The following is a 20,735-nucleotide window of genomic DNA, read 5'->3' on the forward strand; positions in this document are numbered from 1 at the left end:
ACAAAAGAGGACTTGACAAAATATTTGACAAATGTCTAAAGTTGTTTTGCCAATTGAATGTAATTTACTTCTGCCTTCAAACATCTCAACTTATTCTGAAAACAGACTCTATAATCTAAAACAAAGAAAAGCTAACAGAGCCGCATGATTATTGATTATTTCTCATATTAAGTGTACCATTGCAAATATTTTGTCCATTTCAACTTATATGTGTGTGTGTGTGTGTGTGTGTGTGTGTGTGTGTGTGTGTGTGTGAAAAATAAATCTCCTCCTTCAGACTTGGGTCCTCTACCTCTGGGAGTCTGAGGGTTCTGCACAAGATATTAGCTGTTCCTAGGTCTGCGCTCTTCTGGACAGTGATTGCTGATGTGGTTCCTGGTATCTGTTGAAGCCGAGCCATCTACTCAGCTTGGGGGTTCCTGCCCCTAGTGTCTCAATCACTACTGGGACCACTGTTGCCTTCACACCGCACATTCTCTTTATCTCCTCTTTCAGCCCTTGGTATTCCTCCAGCTTCTCGTGTTCCTTCTTCCTGATGTTGCTATCACTTGGGATTGCTACATCTATCACCACCACTGTCTTCTGGTGTTTATCTACCAAGACTATGTCAGGCTGGTTGGCCACCACCATCATGTCAGTCTGGATCTGGAAGTCCCACAGGATCTTGGCCTGCTTGTTCTCTATAACTTTCGGGGGTGTCTCCCCACTGGACCCTTGGACCTCCAATCCATACTTAGTGCAGATGTTTCTGTACACTATGCCTACCACTTGGTTATGCCATTCCATCTATGCCTTGCCTGCCAACATCTTGCACCCTGCTGTGATGTGCTGGACTGTCTCAGGGGCATCTCCACACAGCCTACATCTGGGGTCTTGTCTGGTATGGTAGACCCTGGCCTCTATTGCTCTGGTGTTCAGAGCCTGTTCTTGTGCAGCCATGAGTAGTGCCTCTGTGCTGTCTTTCAGTCTGGCTTTTTCCAGACACTGGTATGTTTTCTCAATATCAGCCAATTCCTCAATTTGTTGGTGGTACCTACCATGCAGGGGCTTGTCCTTCTATGATAGCCCCTCAGGCTACTCCTCCTCCTGCATTTTGAAATGCAACAAGGTGCTCCAGAAAAGGAAAAGGCCACGTGGAAGAAGCGAGGAGCCACACTGGATGACAAAGGACTGTTAACCATAGGAAACAAGCCAATCCTTCCCCGGAATATGCATAAATGGGCAGCATTAGTGAGCCATGGGCCATGCCATGTCTCAACAGGAGGGATGGTACAGATGGTTAATGAACATTATTATACTATAGGATTTCATACATACTCAAAAAAATTTTGTTCACAATGTGCTATTTGTGTAAAACACAGCCCACAGGGAGCCCTTAAGGCCCCTGCAGGCACTACACCATTACCAAATCATCCATTTCACACAGTTTTTCTAGATTTTATTCAGCTAACACCATGTGAAGGTAAACAATATTGTCTAGTAGTGTTAGATGGATTTACTAGGTGGGTAGAAATTTTCCCCACAGCAAAAGCAGATGCACATAACACCACACAAGAAAACAGGCATCACACCCTTTGAAGCATTATATGGGCGGCCTTATTGCCTACCATACTTTGCAACAACAAATGAGCTAGAACATGTTGAGGAAACAATAGCAGATTATCTGAAAAAGGTGTTACTTAACCGATGTGTGAATACTGTAAATGTTCTGCCTAGTCCTGTGTCTTCCACAGATTCCACCCCCCAGGTACCCATTCGACCGGGCGACTACGTGTGGGTGAAGAAGTTTGTGCGAAAGAGGTGGAACACGCCTAGATGGGAAGGTCCTTATCAAGTACAGCTGACCACAAATACTGCAGTTCGAGTGGACGGGAAACTGTCGTGGATACACCTTTCCCATTGTAAGAAACAGAAAATTCTTCCAGGTGAAGGCGAGGGAGCAGTGGCGGACTCTCCGTAAACGGCTGATGGCCTGTATAGGTCCAGCAACGGCTGAACCCCGTTGGAACTTGTGAAGAAGATCTAAAAGGAAATTAAGTTGTTCTTCCTAATTGTGGTGAGTGCTGTGACGGTGGGACTCGTGAGTTTCGGCCTTTGGGACTTCTGTGAGAAGGATTATTGTTATTGTTGTTATTAGTATTATCTTTAAATGCTAATGTATGTAGACTTTGAGTGTTTGAGGAATGTTGATAGGAAAGGAAGAACATGAGAGTGTCGTAAAAGTGCTGAAGCTGCTTACTATCAAGCCCAGCACTCAGATGTATCCTGTTGGTCAGGATTAGAGAAGTTTGTAAAGATGTCAGAAGACAATGAATTACGAGATCCTGTTTAGACACCCATTCTGTTTGCACCAATAAAAGAGGTGAGCGAGCAGCAGACGAACGGAGTTGACAGAGGAAGCTTGAACTGCTGCTCGGCTCCCCCTTTGCAAAGGACTCCAGTTGTTTGCGTGGTTGCTCTGAGTCTAGTGAACGAACAGCGCGGGTGATCAAAACTTCATCCTCACAAAATTGGTCCTTCGAGCCGGATCCCAAGACCTGGAGAGGAGCGCCGTGGGACGACCGAACGCCGAAGTCTGTGCACAGCCGGAGTCAAAAAGACGTCCGAATCGAAAGACCTTTCATCACGAGTTGACGGAAGGCCGGTCTTCGTCCCTCCCAGGGCGACCATCTCCAGTGACGGGAAAAAGGCACCAAAACAACTCAGAGAGAAACCATAGAAGCAACGGAGTGAGTATAAAACACAAAAAGCGCTACACGGAATATACCGCGGTATTACCTGCCTGGTCATCAGGAGAGAGGCAGAGGCAAGATACACCCGCCTCCTCGGAGGTAGAAGCTTGGTGTATACTCTCCTGATTAAAAAAGAGGGGTTATAAGGCCACGGCGGAGGGACTGAACTAGATATCCTGTAGGGATTGAGGGTTGTTCAGTCGGGAGATCAGGCGTCTCCATTCAAATACATAAAAACTGATAAATAAAGTGCAAACATGGGCAACCAACATTCCACAAAAGGTGCTGAATTCGAAATCCCAGCATCATGTAAACACATGGAAGACAAATATCCAGGTTCATGCTCATATGTTCAGCTGTGGATGACTAAGTTCGATTGGGATGGTAACTTAGACAGGCCAGGCAATATTATAAAATTAAAAGAAGATTTAATAGAATATGGAAAGAAGCATCCAAAAGTAAATGTGGGGTTGACACAATGTCACCTCTGGCTCACTGAATCAAAATATAGAAGAGAAAAACAAAATCAAGAAAAAGAGAAACCCAGCAAGTCCTCATGTGCGTTAATGGCAAGAAATGGGGCACTGTTAGAGGAGATTGGGTCCCAGTGGATCCAGCCACTCAACAACCATGGCAGCCTGGCAGCCAAGAACTAAATGACAGACTTGACAGACTGTACGAGCGCATGCGAACTACTTTTACCAGACGAGCTGACTACAGCGCCATTACGGCCACAAGACAAAAGACTGACGAAGGTTTTGAAGACTATAGCATGAGAATGAAAGATGTGTTCCGGAAAAATAGTGGAATTCCGTATGCGGAAGATCCAGAAGGTCCCTACCAACAGCAGTTAAAGCAAGCTATACATGGGGGATCAAAATCAGAGATAAAAACCTGGGTAGAGAGACAATTAGTTGATTTCGGAATTTGTAACCTAGGCCGCTATGAACAACATGCTATGCATGCTGAAAGACAATGCCAAAAAGTAAGAATCATTAACAGGCATGTTTTTCAATGCCAATCCTTTCCAAAGCCGAGGACGTGGGCGAGGCCGAGGCGGAAGGGGAGGAGGAGGCAATTCCCGTGAAAATGATCAGTGTCATTATTGTAAAAATTATGGACACTGGGAACGTGATTGCAGAAAGAAACAACGTGACCAGAGATACAATAGAGGACAGCAGCAAGGTTCTAATCCACCTCAACAATGACTAGAACTGGAAAAAGATGTCACAAAAATTAAAACAAATCAGGGCACAAAATTTGACCAATTTGAAAAAGAAGACCTAGAAGATGTTTTAGATTTAGAAACCATCTTCCTGTTTGCTGAAGGCAAACCAGAAATACAACTGACCGTGTTAGGCAATTCTTTAACATTTTAGTAGACACGGGTGCAGGTAAATCAGTAATTAGAGATCCAATAGCCTAAAGCCAACTTCTACACAGATTTTTGTGAGATCAGCAAATGGTCTCGTAACTAAAGAAAGAATGTCAGTTCCTGTAGATGTTTGTGACCCTGTAAGTGGAATCACACTTAAAGCTCCTTTCGTGATCTCCACCACATGTCCCGTAAATCTGTTAGGAAGAGATCTTATCTCTCAGCTTCAGTTGATGATTCGTACCACAGCCGAAGGGATGTGGTCTGTAGATAGAATGGTTGATTTGTGGGTAAGGGAAGGAGGGACGTGCAGTAAATTTTGGTCACTCAACATTCCTGAAAAGCAGCCCCCTCCATTCTCTGACCCAATCACTATGTTATATGGTAAAGCTCTGTCATACTTACAGCCTGAAGCCCAGCTCCACAATCAAGCTGACCTGCATGTAACCATGCACGTGGAGCGCATTGGTGAGATCTGTAAATCAGACTCACACGGCACATCAAGCTATGCAGAGCAGTTTGCTAAACTCAAAGATCCACAAATGATTGTAATTATGCATCTATATGTGTGTGGTCAGACAGCTGTCTGCACGGCAGGAAGCCTTTCCACCGAAGCAGCAGCACTATTCAAAGTGTCAGGTTCTGTACCACATGTTTCTATTGCTAAACCGCTTAAGAAAAGATGGCAAGACTTGGGAAGTGACGTAAAACACTGGAGCAGCCTGCCCTATAGGCCTAAGGGTGAGGTTGATTTTAATGATCAGTTCCAGGTGTGGCGTATTCCCCTTAAAACATGGTTGCTGACACATCCAGCAACGCACCTCACAGACCAGAGTTCATGAGAAGAAAACATCTTCCTCACGCAGGAGGAAGAGGAGAAGCTGAAAGAGCTTCCCCCTGAATTATGGTCGGAAGGACCTGCAGATGTAGGTCTTATAAAAGGAGCAGAACCTGTAAAAATAATTCCTAAATCAGATTATAGACCATTTCAGAGACAATATCCCCTTAAGACTGATGCACAGGAGGGTATTGTTCCGATATTTAACTCACTGCTTAAAGCAGGAGTCATCAAGAGGTGTCCTGAATCACCTGTAAATACACCCCTATTTCCAGTAAGGAAGTCACCACCATCTACGGCTGGCGGATGGTGCAGGACCTGCAAGCTGTAAACGCTGCAGTGGTCCCTAGGTCTCCCTTAGTCGCAGATCCATACACTCTGCTGAATGACTTAAACCCTGAACATCAGTGGTACACGGTGATAGATGTATCCAATGCATTTTTCTCTGTACCAGTACATCCAGACAGCCAGTTTTGGTTTGCATTTACGTTTCAAGGACGGAGGTACACCTGGACAAGGTTACTCAGGGCTACTGTGAGAGTCCCACAATCTTTTCTCAAGTAATGATGTCATCATTAGCTACCGGTAAGTTTAAACCTCCGTGTGGAAGTCAAATCCTCGTCTACGTGGATGACATCCTCATGGCGTCAAAAACAGAGGCAGATTGTTGGTCAGACACGCTAGCATTGCTACACTGGCTAGCCTCTCAAGGCCATAAATTAAGCAAAAGCAAACTGCAACTGGTGAAGCAGGAAGTGGTTTATCTGGGCCATGTTTTGACACATAATGGAAGAGCTATTCTTGAGTCGAGGAAAACAGCAGTGCTTGATGCTCCAAAACCAAAAACAAAGAAGCAGATGATGTCATTCTTAGGACTAGTGAATTTTTGCAGATCATGGATCTTAGATTATGCGAAAATAACTGCCCCTTTACAAGCATTGATGTATGATAATCCCTTAGCAATGACTGATGTGTTAACATGGACCCCTGAAGCTGAAGAAGCATTTGTGTACATAAAACAGGCCCTTGTAGGTGCTGGAGTGTTAAAGCTGCCAGACTATCAGAAGCCTTTTGAGCAGTTCGTGATTGCAAGGGTGACTTTATGACTTCAGTTTTATTGCAGAAGCACGGAGATAAGAGGCAGCCAGTGGCCTACTACTCCCACAAGCTAGATCCCGTAGCTTGTGCACTCCCACCATGCGTTAAAGCAGTGGTGGCAGCGTCTGAGGCAGTAAAAGCCTCCGCAGGAGTGGTGCTATATCATGAGCTAACTTTGCTAGTTCCACATGCAGTGTCAATACTGCTGCTACAAAGTAAGATAGCATTCCTGTCGCCCGCACGTCATCTTTCCTGCATGGCAGTGTTGCTGTCTCAGCCGAATCTGACGATTCGTCGCTGCACGACCTTAAACCCAGCGACGCTGCTACCCACCGCAGAAGAGGGACACCAGCACAACTGCCTGGATGAGGTCTCCACCAAGGTCCTGCCGCGACCAGATCTTAGTGATGTCGCGTTGACTACAGGAGAACTCTTTGTGGATGGATCATCGAGAAAGGATGACTGTGGACGCACTAGAACTGCCTATGCAGTAGTCACAGCAACTGAGGTGGTGGAGGCGAAATCACTTCCCTCCTCCTATTCTGCTCAAGCTGCAGAACTTGTCGCACTCACACGTGCTTGTGAATTAAGCAAAGGACAAGATGTTACCATTTACACAGATAGTCAATATGCATTTTCCACGTTGTTTGTGTTTGCTCAACAATGGAATTTAAGAGGGATGAAAACTTCGACGGCAAACCGGTCATGCATGCAGAACTGTTAAAAAAGTTATTAGCTGCAGTACAGCAGCCACGTAAAATAGCTGTATGTAAATGCACTGCACACACTAACAACACAGACGCAGTCTCACAAGGCAATGCCTTTGCTGACAGAGCCGCAAAGGCTGCAGCAAATAACAACACACTTCTTGATAATGGTGAGGAAGAATCATTTAGCCTAGAACCTGCAGATAATGATATTCTAAAAGAAATGCAACAAAGTGCTCCAGAAAAGGAAAAGGCCACGTGGAAGAAGCGAGGAGCCAAACTGGATGATAAAGGACTATTAACCATAGGAAACAAACCAATCCTTCCCCGGAATATGCATAAATGGGCAGCATTAGTGAGCCATGGGCCATGCCATGTCTCAACAGGAGGGATGGTACAGATGGTTAATGAACATTATTACACTATAGGATTTCATACCTACTCAAAAAATTTTTGTTCACAATGTGCTATTTGTGTAAAACACAGCCCACAGGGAGCCCTTAAGGCCCCTGCAGGCACTACACCATTGCCAAATCATCCATTTCACACAGTTTTTCTAGATTTTATTCAGCTAACACCATGTGAAGGTAAACAATATTGTCTAGTAGTGTTAGATGGATTTACTAGGTGGGTGGAAATTTTCCCCACGGCAAAAGCAGATGCACTGACAGTGGCAAAAGTCCTATGTAGAGAAATCATTCCCAGGTTTGGCATCCCGAAGGTCATCTGGAGCGACAATGGAAGCCATTTTGTAAATGAGATAGTGAAAACTGTAGGAGTAACTTTGGACATTGATTTGAAGAATCACTGCGCATACCACCCTCAGAGTGCAGGGTTGGTTGAAAGAGTCAATGGTACTATTAAGAACAGACTGAAGAAGTGTATGGACGAGACAGGAAAGAACTGGATGTTTTGTCTCGACCTGGTGAAATTATGGATGCACATAACACCACACAAGAAAACAGGCATCACACCCTTTGAAGCATTATATGGGCGGCCTTATTGCCTACCATACTTTGCAACAACAAATGAGCTAAAACATGTTGAGGAAACAATAGCAGATTATCTGAAAAAAGTGTTACTTCAACCGATGTGTGAATACTGTAAATGTTCTGCCTAGTCCTGTGTCTTCCACAGATTCCACCCCCCAGGAACCCATTCAACCGGGCGACTACGTGTGGGTGAAGAAGTTTGTGCGGAAGAGGTGGAACACGCCTAGATGGGAAGGTCCTTATCAAGTACAGCTGACCACAAAGACTGCAGTTCGAGTGGATGGGAAACTGTCGTGGATACACCTTTCCCATTGTAAGAAACAGAAAATTCTTCCAGGTGAAGGCGAGGGAGCAGTGGCGGACTCTCCGTAAACGGCTGACGGCCTGTATAGGTCCAGCAACGGCTGAACCCCGTCGGAACCTGTGAAGAAGCTCTAAAAGGAAATGAAGTTGTTCTTCCTAATTGTGGTGAGTGCTGTGACGGCAGGACTCGTGAGTTTTGGCCTTTGGAACTTCCGACAGGAGGGAGGTAATCAGGGACAGAAGAGGCTAGTACCTCTTGTCCGGGGTTGCATTGGCCGGCTCGTGGGATCAGTTGTTACTAGTACTTTGCTGCAGGTGGAAGAACAATCTCTACTGGACGACGATGAAGAGGAATCGGAAGAAGAATGGATCAATGTAATACAAGATGTAAAAGAAATGTTCAAGATGTCTTAAGCTGTACACATGTTGAATTCTGAGTGTAAGAATGTGTTTCTAGGAAAATGACGTAATGCATTGAAATTTCATGAAAATGTAAAGATGTAATACTGATGATGAAAATCTAGACGCATTTAATGATAAACAGGAGGGAAATGTGAGAAGGATTATTGTTATTGTTGTTATTAGTATTATCTTTAAATGCTAATGTATGTAGACTTTGAGTGTTTGAGGAATGTTGATAGGAAAGGAAGAACATGAGAGTGTCGTAAAAGTGCTGAAGCTGCTTACTATCAAGCCCAGCACTCAGATGTATCCTGTTGGTCAGGATTAGAGAAGTTTGTAAAGATGTCAGAAGACAATGAATTACGAGATCTTGTTTAGACACCCATTCTGTTTGCACCAATAAAAGAGGTGAGCGAGCAGCAGACGAACGGAGTTGACAGAGGAAGCTTGAACTGCTGCTCGGCTCCCCCTTTGCAAAGGACTCCAGTTGTTTGCGTGGTTGCTCTGAGTCTAGTGAACGAACAGCGCGGGTGATCAAAACTTCATCCTCACACTTCCGACAGGAGGGAGGTAATCAGGGACAGAATGATGCTCTGAGACAGGATGAGAGCTATGCGCGCGCTAAACGCACCGTAGTTAGCCACTTAGAACATTCGTGGTTAGAACAAAATCCAGAGTCCTCACACACTTACAGTTTGAATACATGGTGGCGCTATGCTAATTTCACAGCTTGGACACCGAATCATTCTCGTTGTTATGTTTGTTCTATGCTACCAGTTTCTGTGCATACACCGCGAGTAACTGCTGAACCAATGACAGGGAGTGTAGGACAGTGCTTTGTCCATATTGGGCTAAGCCGTGGCACGAACTTCACACTCAAGCTGTTGGATGGAACGTGGTTCACTCGCAGCAACTGCACCAAGGAGCCACTACGGACAATGGCAGGGAAAGCCAATAGATTCAGATTCCCTGTGCTAGGTGCGATGAATCACACATACTGTTATGCACGGAGTGGAGGTAGAGATTTTGGGTTGTTACACAAGGATGTCTGTAAAGTTGTTTATACGTCATGCGTACTGGGAGTCAGTCGTGATGTGAAGTTGAACACTTCAACTAATCGGCCTTATCGGAAAACGTGTCTACAGCAAAATAAAAGTTCCGAACAGTGTGAACAGGAGTGTATTGATGACCCCCGGCACTTATGTGGTTTATATACCTTAGATGAAGCAACACAGAGGTGTCCAGAAGGTTATAACTGTACATGCAACTATCCCGCTTTCGCGCCAGGAGACAAAGGTACGCAATTAGTGGATAAGGGATGGTGGCTATGTGGACACAATGCGTATGCACACCTACCAGCAAACTGGTCAGGAGTGTGTGCTCCAGTACATCTCAAGGATCACACAGTCATAATTTATGCTGCTAATGCCAGATCCGCACCACAGTTGCGTTCCAGGAGAGATTTGAATGACTACGAGTTCAAACCACACGACTCTGTGTGGGGCACAGATGTACCAAAAGAGTTTAAACACTGGACAGATGGAGAAAAGGTCTCCATTAGCCTTTTTCCGTGGGTAGGAGTGGCAAAGAACATATTGAGATTGGAAACAGTTGATTATAGGTTGAAAGTATTTACTAATTTGACAAAAGTTGCTCTCACAGGAGTCAAGGAAGAAATGACAGCGCTAAGACTGATGACCATGCAGAATAGGATGGCCTTAGATCTCATAACGGCCCCCCAGGGAGGAGTTTGTGCAATGGTAGGAGATTACTGTTGTACGTTCATCCCAGAGAATGATGCAGACGGTCATTTGATAGATAGCGCATTGAAAAATTTAACTAAGCTACAGAAAGCTATGATTGATGATGGTAGTCCCCCACCAGACTGGCTTACAGGAATGTTGTCAAGGTGGAGGGAACTGTTGTTCAAGATAGGAATGATGATAGGGATAGTATTGCTAGTATTAGCCATACTAGCTTGTTGTGTAGTACCTCTTGTTCGGGGTTGCATTGGCCGGCTCGTGGGATCAGCTGTTACTAGTACTTTGCTGCAGGTGGAAGAAGGATTTCTACTGGACAACGATGAAGAGGAATCAGAAGAAGAATGGACAAATGTGATGCAAGATGTAAATGAAATGTTTGAGATGTCTTAAGCTGTACCCATGTTGAACTCTGAGTGTAAGAAATGTGTTTCTAGGTAAATGACGTAATGCATTTAAATTTCATGAAATGAAATGATGTAATACTGACAATGAGAATCTAGACGCATTTAACGATAAACAGGAGGGAAATGTGAGAAGAATTATTGTTGTTATTACTATTATCGTTTCAATGCTATAGTAAGTATAGTAAGTAGATTTAGAATGTTTAATTAAAAGGAATGTATGAGTGTTTGAACCAAGTATTGAAGCTGTTAGGTACCCAGCACTGAGAGGTACCATGTTCAAGGACACGAGGAAGTCGTAGAGATAGGAGGAGAAGGAATCATGAGGTCAGATTGACATAAATCTTGTGTGCACCAAATAAAAGAGGTGAGCGAGCAGCAGACGGACGGAGTTGAGAGAGGAAGCTTGAACTGCTGCTCAGCTCTCCCTTGCAAGGCCTCCTGTTGTTTGCGTGCTTGATCTGAGTCTGGTGAACGAACAGTGCGGGTGACCAAAACATCACCCTCATAGGGGAAAAAGTTGTTGCAACAACCAACAATTCAGTGTACTGTCTGTATCGGCCGAATTACGGTAGACACACAGAATATTGTCACAGTAGTGAAAAAAAATACACAAACAAACAAAAAGAGACAAAAAACACACTAAATAATTTGAAATTTTAGCAGGTTTGCTCATGGGAATTGGCAGCTATTGACTATCACTACAATTAACAGAACCACTGACAGACTTTCAAGCAGCGAGAGGCAACACAGGTGCACATTTTTTTTTCTCATTTGCAGAGGATTTTCAAAACAGTTCCAACCTGAGATGATGAGGTTCACAGCAGCCCTGACAGCCCTAATTGTTGTGGGATGAGTTCACCATGTAACACAAGCAGACTGAAGTGCCAAGCTGATGTTTCCACTTGACAGCTTAAATTTACACACAAAAATTTGCACACACCTGACCTAATAAGGCTAAAGGTGTTGCCTCAATCTACAGTTCCCTGTGGAAATAAAGGGTACTATATAACAGGGATAGGAAGATTGTGCAACAAAGCTCAACAATGTCTGATTGATGTTCTACTTGACTAAATTGTTTATGTTTTACATGACACTGATTCTATTCCTGGTAAAATACGGGTGCTGAGAGGGATTTAATGTACTGAACTTTGGAAAATATCCAAACGTGCTTGTGCAAATATGCAGTAAAATGTAATATACAACATACTGTATGCATGATTTTGAAAAATATACCTAATGAATTAAACAAGGCCAATTAGCAAAAAGATCAACTTATTCAAAGAATGCAAAATACTCACTTCTCTGAAGCATTGTCTCTTAAGATAATCCTCCTTTCTCTGTCACTGCCTACAGGAAATTAACTCCTGGTTTTCTTTCAACTTCCTAGAATTCAACAATGACACAGCTGAGGTTCTCCTCATTTGTTCAAATTCACCCTTCCAAAAAGCTAATGCACTCCTCTTTCTCTCTGTCCCTTTAGGGCAAATATATGGGTGTCATTCTAAATGGTACTTTGTTTTTCCAAACACACATTCATAATAATAACTTCCATCTATGTAATATTAATTGCCTCCATCTCTCTCCGTCCCCAGCATCATAATCCTGGTCCAGTCTCTGGCCACCTCCTGCCTGGATTATTGCAAGTGACTTCTCTCTGGTGTCCCCCTCAAGTCACCTCCATCAACTGCAACTGGTTCAAAATATTGCAGCCTGGATTATCACTGGGATACCTTCTACCCAAAAGCTTCACTGCCTTCGAGTCACACACCACATCACTTATAAAATCCATCTCTTACCCTTCAAAGCCCTCCATACCTGACTTAAATGACTTAAGTCCACATAAACACACCCAGCCAGACTCTCAGATCATCATCCTCCATCAGCCTCACTATCTCTCAGGCACACATGTCCAGCATGGGGTCCAGAACTTTCAGTTGATCTGTCCCATGCCTCCGGAACCCCCTCCCCACGTACGTCGGTAACATCGACACAATGGCTATTTTTAAATCACACCTCAGAAGCCACCTGTTCAAACAACCATACTCACCCTGACTGTCATCCTGCAGACCTCCCCTCTTTTTTTAGAACTGCTATATCTTTTAACTTGTTTTTATCTCTTTTGTTCAGGGTCCTTGAGTGTTTGGAAAGGTGCCTATAAATAAATGGACTGCTGAGCACTCCATCTAAGAAGGGTTTCTTAACTATGCTGAGCTCCGTCGTCATTCTAAAAGTACAAATGCACAAATGAAAGCAAGCAGGCAGACTAGTGAAGGTGCTGATGTCACTCTCAGCTTGGAGAAAGGTGAGAGAGAATAAGAATCCTCACACAACAGCCTCCAAGAGAATACTTGTTAGCTGTCCATTACAATCCATGTGACCAACCATGTTGTCCAGCTGTTCACTTCAGCTTGAAAGGAGGAAAATATTTCTCCCAGCTCTGTATACACTGCACAATTCCTTTTCTAATGGAAACCTACCTCTCACATAATGAGAGACATGCAAAGAAGACTGTATATTCATTTTATGCTTCTTTTTTTACACCACATTGAAATTGAAACAAAAATGTATATCATAAAAAAAATCTATATCAATAATTTCTAATTTCTAATATCTATCATAAAATACTGCATAGTTTAAGATGAAACAAAATACCTTTGTTGTCAGCATTAGTACATCATTGTCTTTACTTGCACTGAATTAAATTGGGACTATTCTATTTCCATTCCACTGCACAGAAGAAAAGAACATCTAATCATTGGCAAAATGCTTATTTTTGTGACAGGAAACATGTAAACACTACCAATGTCATTCTACGCTGAATTATATTGCACATAACAAGCTCTGAAAGCAATCAACTGCAGTCTGATTTGTCACAATTCATGATTATAGATGAAAAAAACTTTATATTCACATTTGCGTGTGCACACATGTTCTGTTTCTCAAATTTTCTCAAACATTTGCAAAGGTACATTAATGTAATGTAATAAATGAGAAATGCACTCTGGAGACACTCATTTGTTATATCAAGCACAGTTCACTGCACCATAATCTCAGAAAGTGCCAATTATTATGAGATCAGTCCGGAGAGATGTGTTCTTATATCTCACACCAACATGTCAGGAAAAGATTTCCCACCTGTGTCTTCCTTGCTTAACTGTATTGTAAAATTAATTGTAAATCTAGAAACACCAATGCCTTTGAATATCGTGTGCTCAACCTATCACCAAGAGAGGGCGAATGTTCATTGTCACAAATTTTAACAACAGAATTCATACAAATTTGCACATGTTTTTATGTGGAGTTTTGTACAGTAACTCGCTTCTTTCGCAGTCCAAAATCTATAAGCATTCCTATATGTCACCTGTGATAAACTGTAGTGCCTCTTATTCATTTGGGTGATTAGGCCATCAGGCTGTCATATTCTTGATACTGAGTGTTCATAATACAGATTATTGTACAGAATACACCGAGATTAATATCTGCTCATGTTATATTAATATGCAAATAAAGGAGACAGTAATACTGCCGTCGATTAAGCTGATTCTGCTAATGATGTATTTTAACATTGACTGTAATCAGAAAAAAAAGAAAAAATGAGAGTTAAAGGGTAGTCTTTACATAAATAAAAGAGACAATATGCACCCTCTGTGGTGGGCGAATTGGAACAGTTTGAATTGACAATTGGCATCTCTTCATTGGCTTCCCATTAAATTTTGAATATTTTTTAAAATTCTTCTTCTGACCTACAAGGTCCTCAGAGGCCTAGCTTATCACCCCAATAGACTACTCCACTCTCAGAATGCTGGTTTACTTGTGGTCCCCAGAGTCTCTAGGGGTAGAATGGGGGGCCGAGCATTTAGCTACCAGGCCCGCCTGCTGTGGAACCAGCTCACTGTCTAGGTACAGGAGGCTGACTCCATCTCTACTTTTAAGATTAGACTTAAAACCTATGTCACAGCCCCATTTCCCCAGTTCCCTCCAGTCCCTCTGCCCCAGTAATTTTCCACTCTCCCTGCCTCTGCTCCACTCGACCTACCAGCCACTCCCACCCCGTCAGCTCAACTCCACTCACCTGCAAGCACAGCTGCAGCCGATTCCCAATCAGCCCTGCTTATAAGCCTCCCCTGCACTCTCAGTCGTTGCCAGATTGTTCTTCTGCTTCGATGCAAGACTTTCCAGCGTTATTTCCCTGTCGGATTACCTGTTACTGACCCTGCCTGTCTTCGTTCTGCCTGCCTCGCCTGTTCCTTGGACAACCTACCTGCTTTCTGCCCCTGACTACGACTTCTGCCTCAGTGTTTCTGGTTCCTGTCTGCTCACCTGGTTTTGACTTCTCCGCCTGGCCCCGATTTCGCTGCTGCTCCTCCCCAGTCTGCTCCGCTACATCGTCAGCCTCATCTCCTGTAAGCCCCTTTCTGTCACTCCTGCCCGCTGTCAGCAGAACTGCACAGTTCCGAGGATTTATGTCTTTCCCCCTTAGTTCCGCATTCCGGCTCTGCTCGACCCACTCCCCGAGCCAGCAACCCACAGACTTTGTGCGGGCCCTGAGCCTGAAGAACGGACTATTTCCTGTGTTTCCTTGTCTGCCTGAGTTCCTGTTTGCCCGTGTGCTAATAAAAGTCATTACCACGATCCAGCTTTCCAGAGTGCTACATTTGGGTCCAAATTGCATCCATCACAACCTACCTCTTTGAAAAAGCTTATCACTAATTCTGTAGTTCCAGTTACTATCCCAGACAGACAAATTATCATACTTAAAGGGTCGTCTAATGATTTGGTTAACATCTTAGCTATGCTGCTACAGGCCGGGGTCCAGAAACATGATCACCTGACAGGCCTCTGTCACCCCACTGGGTCATGGTTTCCTCTCTCAAGTAGAATAGTTCTGCTGATTCCTGTGTAGTTTTTCTGCTCCCCCCCTTCTGTATTCATTTAGGTATCGCCGCCTTAGGAGCTGCATGATGACCTCCGGCCCCGCTGACCCACTCGGCCGGCGGCTTGCATAGATGGTGTATTTTTGTATGTGGCTCTGTGCCTCTCCTCTCCATTCTATCATCTACCTGTCCTCCTCTCTCTCTACCCAGCCGGCCATCAGCAGGAGGGTCCCCCTACATGAGCCTGGTCCTGCTCAAGGTTTCTTCCTGTTAAAGGGGAGTTTTTCTCACCATTGTTGCTTGTTGGGTTAGGCCCTGGGATTCTGGAAAACGCCTTGAAACAATTTTGATTGTAAAAGATGCTATATAAATAAAGATTGATTTGAACTCCGAAGTGTTTACATCGATAGCTCCTTCTCATACAGTCAAGTAAACACATTCTTTTCTCATGACCTCATGATACACAATATAGCAAACCCAATGGCATAGAGTTCAGTTAGTACCAAAAATGGGAGTCATAGAAAGGCTTCATGATACACATCCTCATATGGAGAACAACCAGGAGCCTCCAGCGTTACCTCTTAGCAATAACAAGACTTCCATTGCAATCTTAAAGGCAGAAGACATGGGACACATGTGGAGCATATCCTAATATGGCACAAGGCTGGCTGCTAAACACATTGCAGCCTTACAGAAGTAAAGGCATTCACAGAATAGATGCACAGGCTTCAGATACTACACTTTATTAATGGAATTGGCCATCTGTGTATTTACGCATGTGTATGCGAGGAGTAAATTGTCAGCTGACCAACGGACTGCCCTGAAATGTTGTGTGAGTTTAAACACAAAGTAACGGCCAATCAGAGGTGTCCTTAAGCCATACAACCTCTTGGGCGCTGTGAGCTCGATTTCAGTACTTCGTAAACTACATCCATCCATCCATTTTTAACAGGCCTGGAAACTCAATCCAAATCTCAATCCAAAAATCACTCTCTTTATTTAAAGGTGATGCAGAAAATCAAACATTAGTGAAAATAAGGGGCAGAGAAGCCGATCAGGGGCCATCGGGGACTTTATTTAGAATTACCTCTCACGCACACGTGAAATACTCTTACATGCACTACTGAAATACTCTCATACATGCTGGTAACGTATTGCTGGTACATGCTGGTAATCGGCGATTATTAGCGCTAGCATGGCCTCACCGTCTGTTTTACCCGGTGTCTTTGTCTGTTCAGCGTGTGAAATGTTTAGTTACTCCTCTGCCTCCCTTAGTGAAGGGAATAGATGCAGAAAGTGTAGTTTATTTACGTCACTTCCTGTCTTCTCAATCGTTCGTTGGTTGCATTGTGCACGGGGTGTTGTATTCACTTAATATTGAACACTTTGAACACTTTGTATGTTGTATTCACTTTAATTAAAATTTGAACACTTGGGACATTCTAGTCACCCGATAACAACAGTGAGAAATAACCCATATTAAACAAATACAGGGCTTCGCCGATCATTAGCGCTAGCATGGCCTCACCGTCTGTTTCACCCGGTGTCTTTGTCTGTTCAGCGTGTGAAATGTTTAGTTACTCCTCTGCCTCCCTTAGTGAAGGGAATAGGTGCAGAAAGTGTAGTTTATTTACGGCTATGGAGGCGAGACTTAGCGAGCTTGAGACGCGGTTCCGCAGTTTGGAGTTAGCTGGAGTTGCGTCAGGTAGCCAGGATAAGCTAGCTGCTGCAGAGCTGCCTAGCGTAGCTACAGCTAGCTGTCCCCCGGCAGCAGCCGAGCAGCCGGCTAGCCAGGGTGGCTGGGTGACGGTTCGTAGGAAGCGTAGCCCAAAACAAAGGCCCATGGTGCACCACCACCCGATTCCCGTGGCTAACCGCTTTTCCCCACTCGGCGACACACCCGCTGAGAAACCGACCCTGGTAATTGGCGACTCTGTTTTGCGCTACGTGAAGCCGACTCCAGCGACCATAGTCAAGTGCATTCCGGGGGCCAGAGCGGGCGACATAGAAACAAATTTATGGCTGCTGGCGAGACGTAAACGTAAATTTGGTAAAGTTATTATTCACGTCGGAGCCAACGACACCCGGCTTCGTCAGTCGGAGAACACTAAAATTAACTTGGAGTCGGTGTGTAACTGCGCAAAAATGATGTCGAACTCTGTAGCATTCTCTGGTCCCCTCCCCAATCTGGCCAGTGATTAAATGTTTAGTCGCATGTCGTCGCTTCGTCGCTGGCTGTCACGGTGGTGCCCCGAAAACCAAGTGGCCTTTATAGACAATTGGAGCACTTTTTGGGGAAAACCTGGTCTGATTAGGAGAGACGGTGTCCATCCCACACGGCATGGTGCCTCTCTCATTTCTAGTAATTTGGCTAATTTTATTAGACCCAAAGTGACCTGACAATCCAGGGTCCAGACCAGGATGCAGAGTTGTAGTCTTACACACCTCTCTGCTGCTTCCTTAGAACCCTCATCCACCAACAATAATATATTTAACACTATAGAGGTAGTCTCTGTTCCACGGTTAAAAGTTCACCAAGCACAGAGCAGGGGAGCGGTCAATCACCATAATCTTATTAAAATTAATACTAAAGCACAAGTTGGAGAAACTAATATCACAATTACGTGTGGACTGTTAAATATTAGATCTCTTTTGTGTAAATCCCTGTTAGTGCACGACCTGATAGCGGATCATCACATTGATCTATTTTGTGAGACCTGGCTTCAGGAGGAGGAGTATGTTAGCTTAAATGAATCTACTCCTCCTACCCATCTTAATTAGCATATTCCTTGTGTTACTGGTCGAGGAGGGGGAGTGGCAGCAATCTATCACTCCAAGTTATTAATTAATCCTAGACCAAAATATGGCTCCAGTTCATTTGAAAGCCTGACTCTTGGCATCACCCATCTGAACTGGAAGGCAGAAAAGCCACTTCTGTTTGTAGTTGTATATCGGCCCCCTTCTGGACCACACTCAGAGTTCCTATCCGAGTTCTCTGATTTCTTATCTGACTTGGTCCTTAGAACAGACAAAGTCAGGATCATTGGAGACTTTAATATCCATGTAGACGTTGTAAATGACAGCTTTAGAAATGGCTTCATCTCATTACTGGAGTCAGTTGGTTTCCTCCAGCAGATAAACCGACCAACTCATAGCTTCAGCCACACCTTAGATTTAGTTCTGACTTATGGTGTTGAGGTAGAACATGTGTCAGTGTTCCCTCAGAACCCACTCCTGTCAGACCATTCTTTGATCACTTTCACATTTATGATTAAGGATTCTTCTATCCTCAGAACAAAGTCTTACTATAGCAGATGTCTTTCAGATAATGCTGTAGCTAAGTTTAAGGAAGTGATCCCTGTGCTGATCCCAGGACCACCGTGTGTTTCCCCAGGGATCAATCATTATAATCTTAGCCCTGCTGAGGTTGACTCTGTTGCTGAAGGTGCAGCAACCTCACTGAGAATCACGCTTGATTCTGTTGCCCCCCTGAAAAAGAAAATAGTAAATTTAGAGGAGGTGTGCCCCCCGGTATAATTCACATATCAGGACCCTCAAGCAGAAAGTGCGAAGACTGGAAAGGAAGTGGCATTCTTGTAAAATAGACAGCTATCATGTAGCCTGGAAAGACTGTCTATTAGTTTACAAAAAGGCCCTTCGCAAGGCTAGAACAGCTTATTTTTCTTCTTTGATTGAGGAAAATAAGAACAACCCCAGGTTTCTCTTCAGCACTGTGGCCAAATTAACCAAGAGTCACAGTGTTTTAGATCCACGTATCCCTTCTTCCCTTAGTGGTGAAGACTTCATGAGCTTCTTCACTGATAAAGTTCTAGCTATCAGAGAAAAAGCTAACCAGGCCATCCCAACAACTGGACCATCACCAGATGTGCTGACTGTGGGAACATACAGCTTCTCCAACGAGCCCTTAAACTCCTTCAGGCCTATATATTTTTCTGAGGTGTCTTCACTAATTCAGAAATCCAAGACCACCACGTGTCTTTTAGATCCCATCCCAACACACCTGTTGAAGGATGTTTTACCAGTGATAGGCAGTTCTATCCTGGACCAGATCAATGGTTCTTTAGTGTCAGGTTATGTACCCCGGTCCTACAAGGTGGCAGTGATTAAGCCGTTGCTTAAAAAACCATCACTGGATCCTGACGTATTAGCAAATTATAGGCCGATATCCAACCTTCCTTTTATCTCTAAAGTTCTTGAGAAGGTGGTGGTGACTCAGTTACTGGAGCACCTGCAGAGGAACAGCCTGTTTGAGATGTTTTAGTCAGGCTTTAGAGCTCATCACAGCACAGAAACAGCACTTCTTAAAGTTACTAATGATCTTCTCATAGCTTCAGATCATGGACTGGTCTCTATGCTGGTTCTGCTGGACCTCAGTGCTGCTTTTGATACAGTTGATCACAGCATCCTGTTACATAGACTGGAACATGTGATTGGGATTAAAGGGACAGCACTAGACTGGTTTAGATCATACTTATCTGATAGATACCAGTTTGCTCATGTCCATGGCGTTCCCTCCTCATACAGTAGGGTTAGCCATTGAGTTCCTCAAGGTTCTGTACTTGGACCAATCCTCTTCACCTTGTACATGCTTCCCTTAGGGAACATTATTCGGCAGCATGGGATAAATTTTCATTGTTATGCTGATGACACTCAGCTTTATTTATCCATGAAACCACAGGAGACAGAGAAGTTAGTGAAGCTCCAGACCTGTCTTAAAGACATAAAGTCCTGGATGTCTTCAAATTTCCTCCTCCTTAACTCAGGAAAAACTGAGGTCATGGTGTTTGGTCCTGAACCTCTCAGGGATAGACTAGATCACATGATCACTCTAGATGGTATCTCATTAACATCTAGTCTCTCTGTGAGGAATCTAGGAGTAACTTTTGATCAAAATCTCTCCTTCAACTCACACATTAAATTAGTCTCTAGAAGTGCCTTTTTTCACCTGAGGAACATCTCAAAGATCAGGAAGCTACTGACGTGGCCTGATGCTGAAAAGTTAATTCATGCTTTTGTTACTTCCAGGCTGGACTATTGTAATTCTTTATTATCAGGGTGTCCAAACGACTCTTTAAGAGGCCTCCAGTTGATCCAAAATGCTGCAGCCAGAGTTCTGACAGGTATTGACAAAAGAGATCACATAACTCCTGTAATGGCGTCGCTTCATTGGCTGCCCGTTAAATTTAGAATAATTTTTAAAACCCTTCTTCTGACCTACAAGGTCCT

At 43.9% G+C, this 20,735-nt stretch overlaps 2 protein-coding genes across 6 annotated transcripts in view; one reads left to right on the plus strand and one right to left on the minus strand.

The window, feature by feature from the left end:
• The window catches only part of rap1gapb (RAP1 GTPase activating protein b), a 69,520-nt gene that overhangs the window by 28,385 nt on the left and 20,400 nt on the right, over positions 1–20,735 (minus strand). The window lies entirely within an intron of this gene.
• LOC130524929 (protein NYNRIN-like) overlaps positions 6,030–20,735 on the plus strand; it is a 113,853-nt gene continuing 99,147 nt past the window's right edge. The window contains exons 1-2 of one of the 5 annotated variants that reach the window (XM_057031505.1): positions 6,030–8,271; positions 9,018–9,695. In XM_057031505.1, coding sequence (XP_056887485.1) covers positions 6,707–7,870 — 1,164 coding nt within the window. In that variant the 5' untranslated portion in view covers positions 6,030–6,706 and the 3' untranslated portion in view covers positions 7,871–8,271; positions 9,018–9,695. Of the gene's footprint in view, positions 8,295–8,360; positions 8,929–9,017; positions 9,696–10,436; positions 11,051–20,735 lie in introns of those variants that run through there. The other 4 variants (XM_057031508.1, XM_057031507.1, XM_057031506.1 and 1 more) reach the window with 4 other exon arrangements.

The sequence above is a fragment of the Takifugu flavidus genome, chromosome 4, assembly GCF_003711565.1.
Source record: "Takifugu flavidus isolate HTHZ2018 chromosome 4, ASM371156v2, whole genome shotgun sequence".
In the NCBI taxonomy this organism is placed as follows: Eukaryota; Metazoa; Chordata; class Actinopteri; order Tetraodontiformes; family Tetraodontidae; genus Takifugu; species Takifugu flavidus.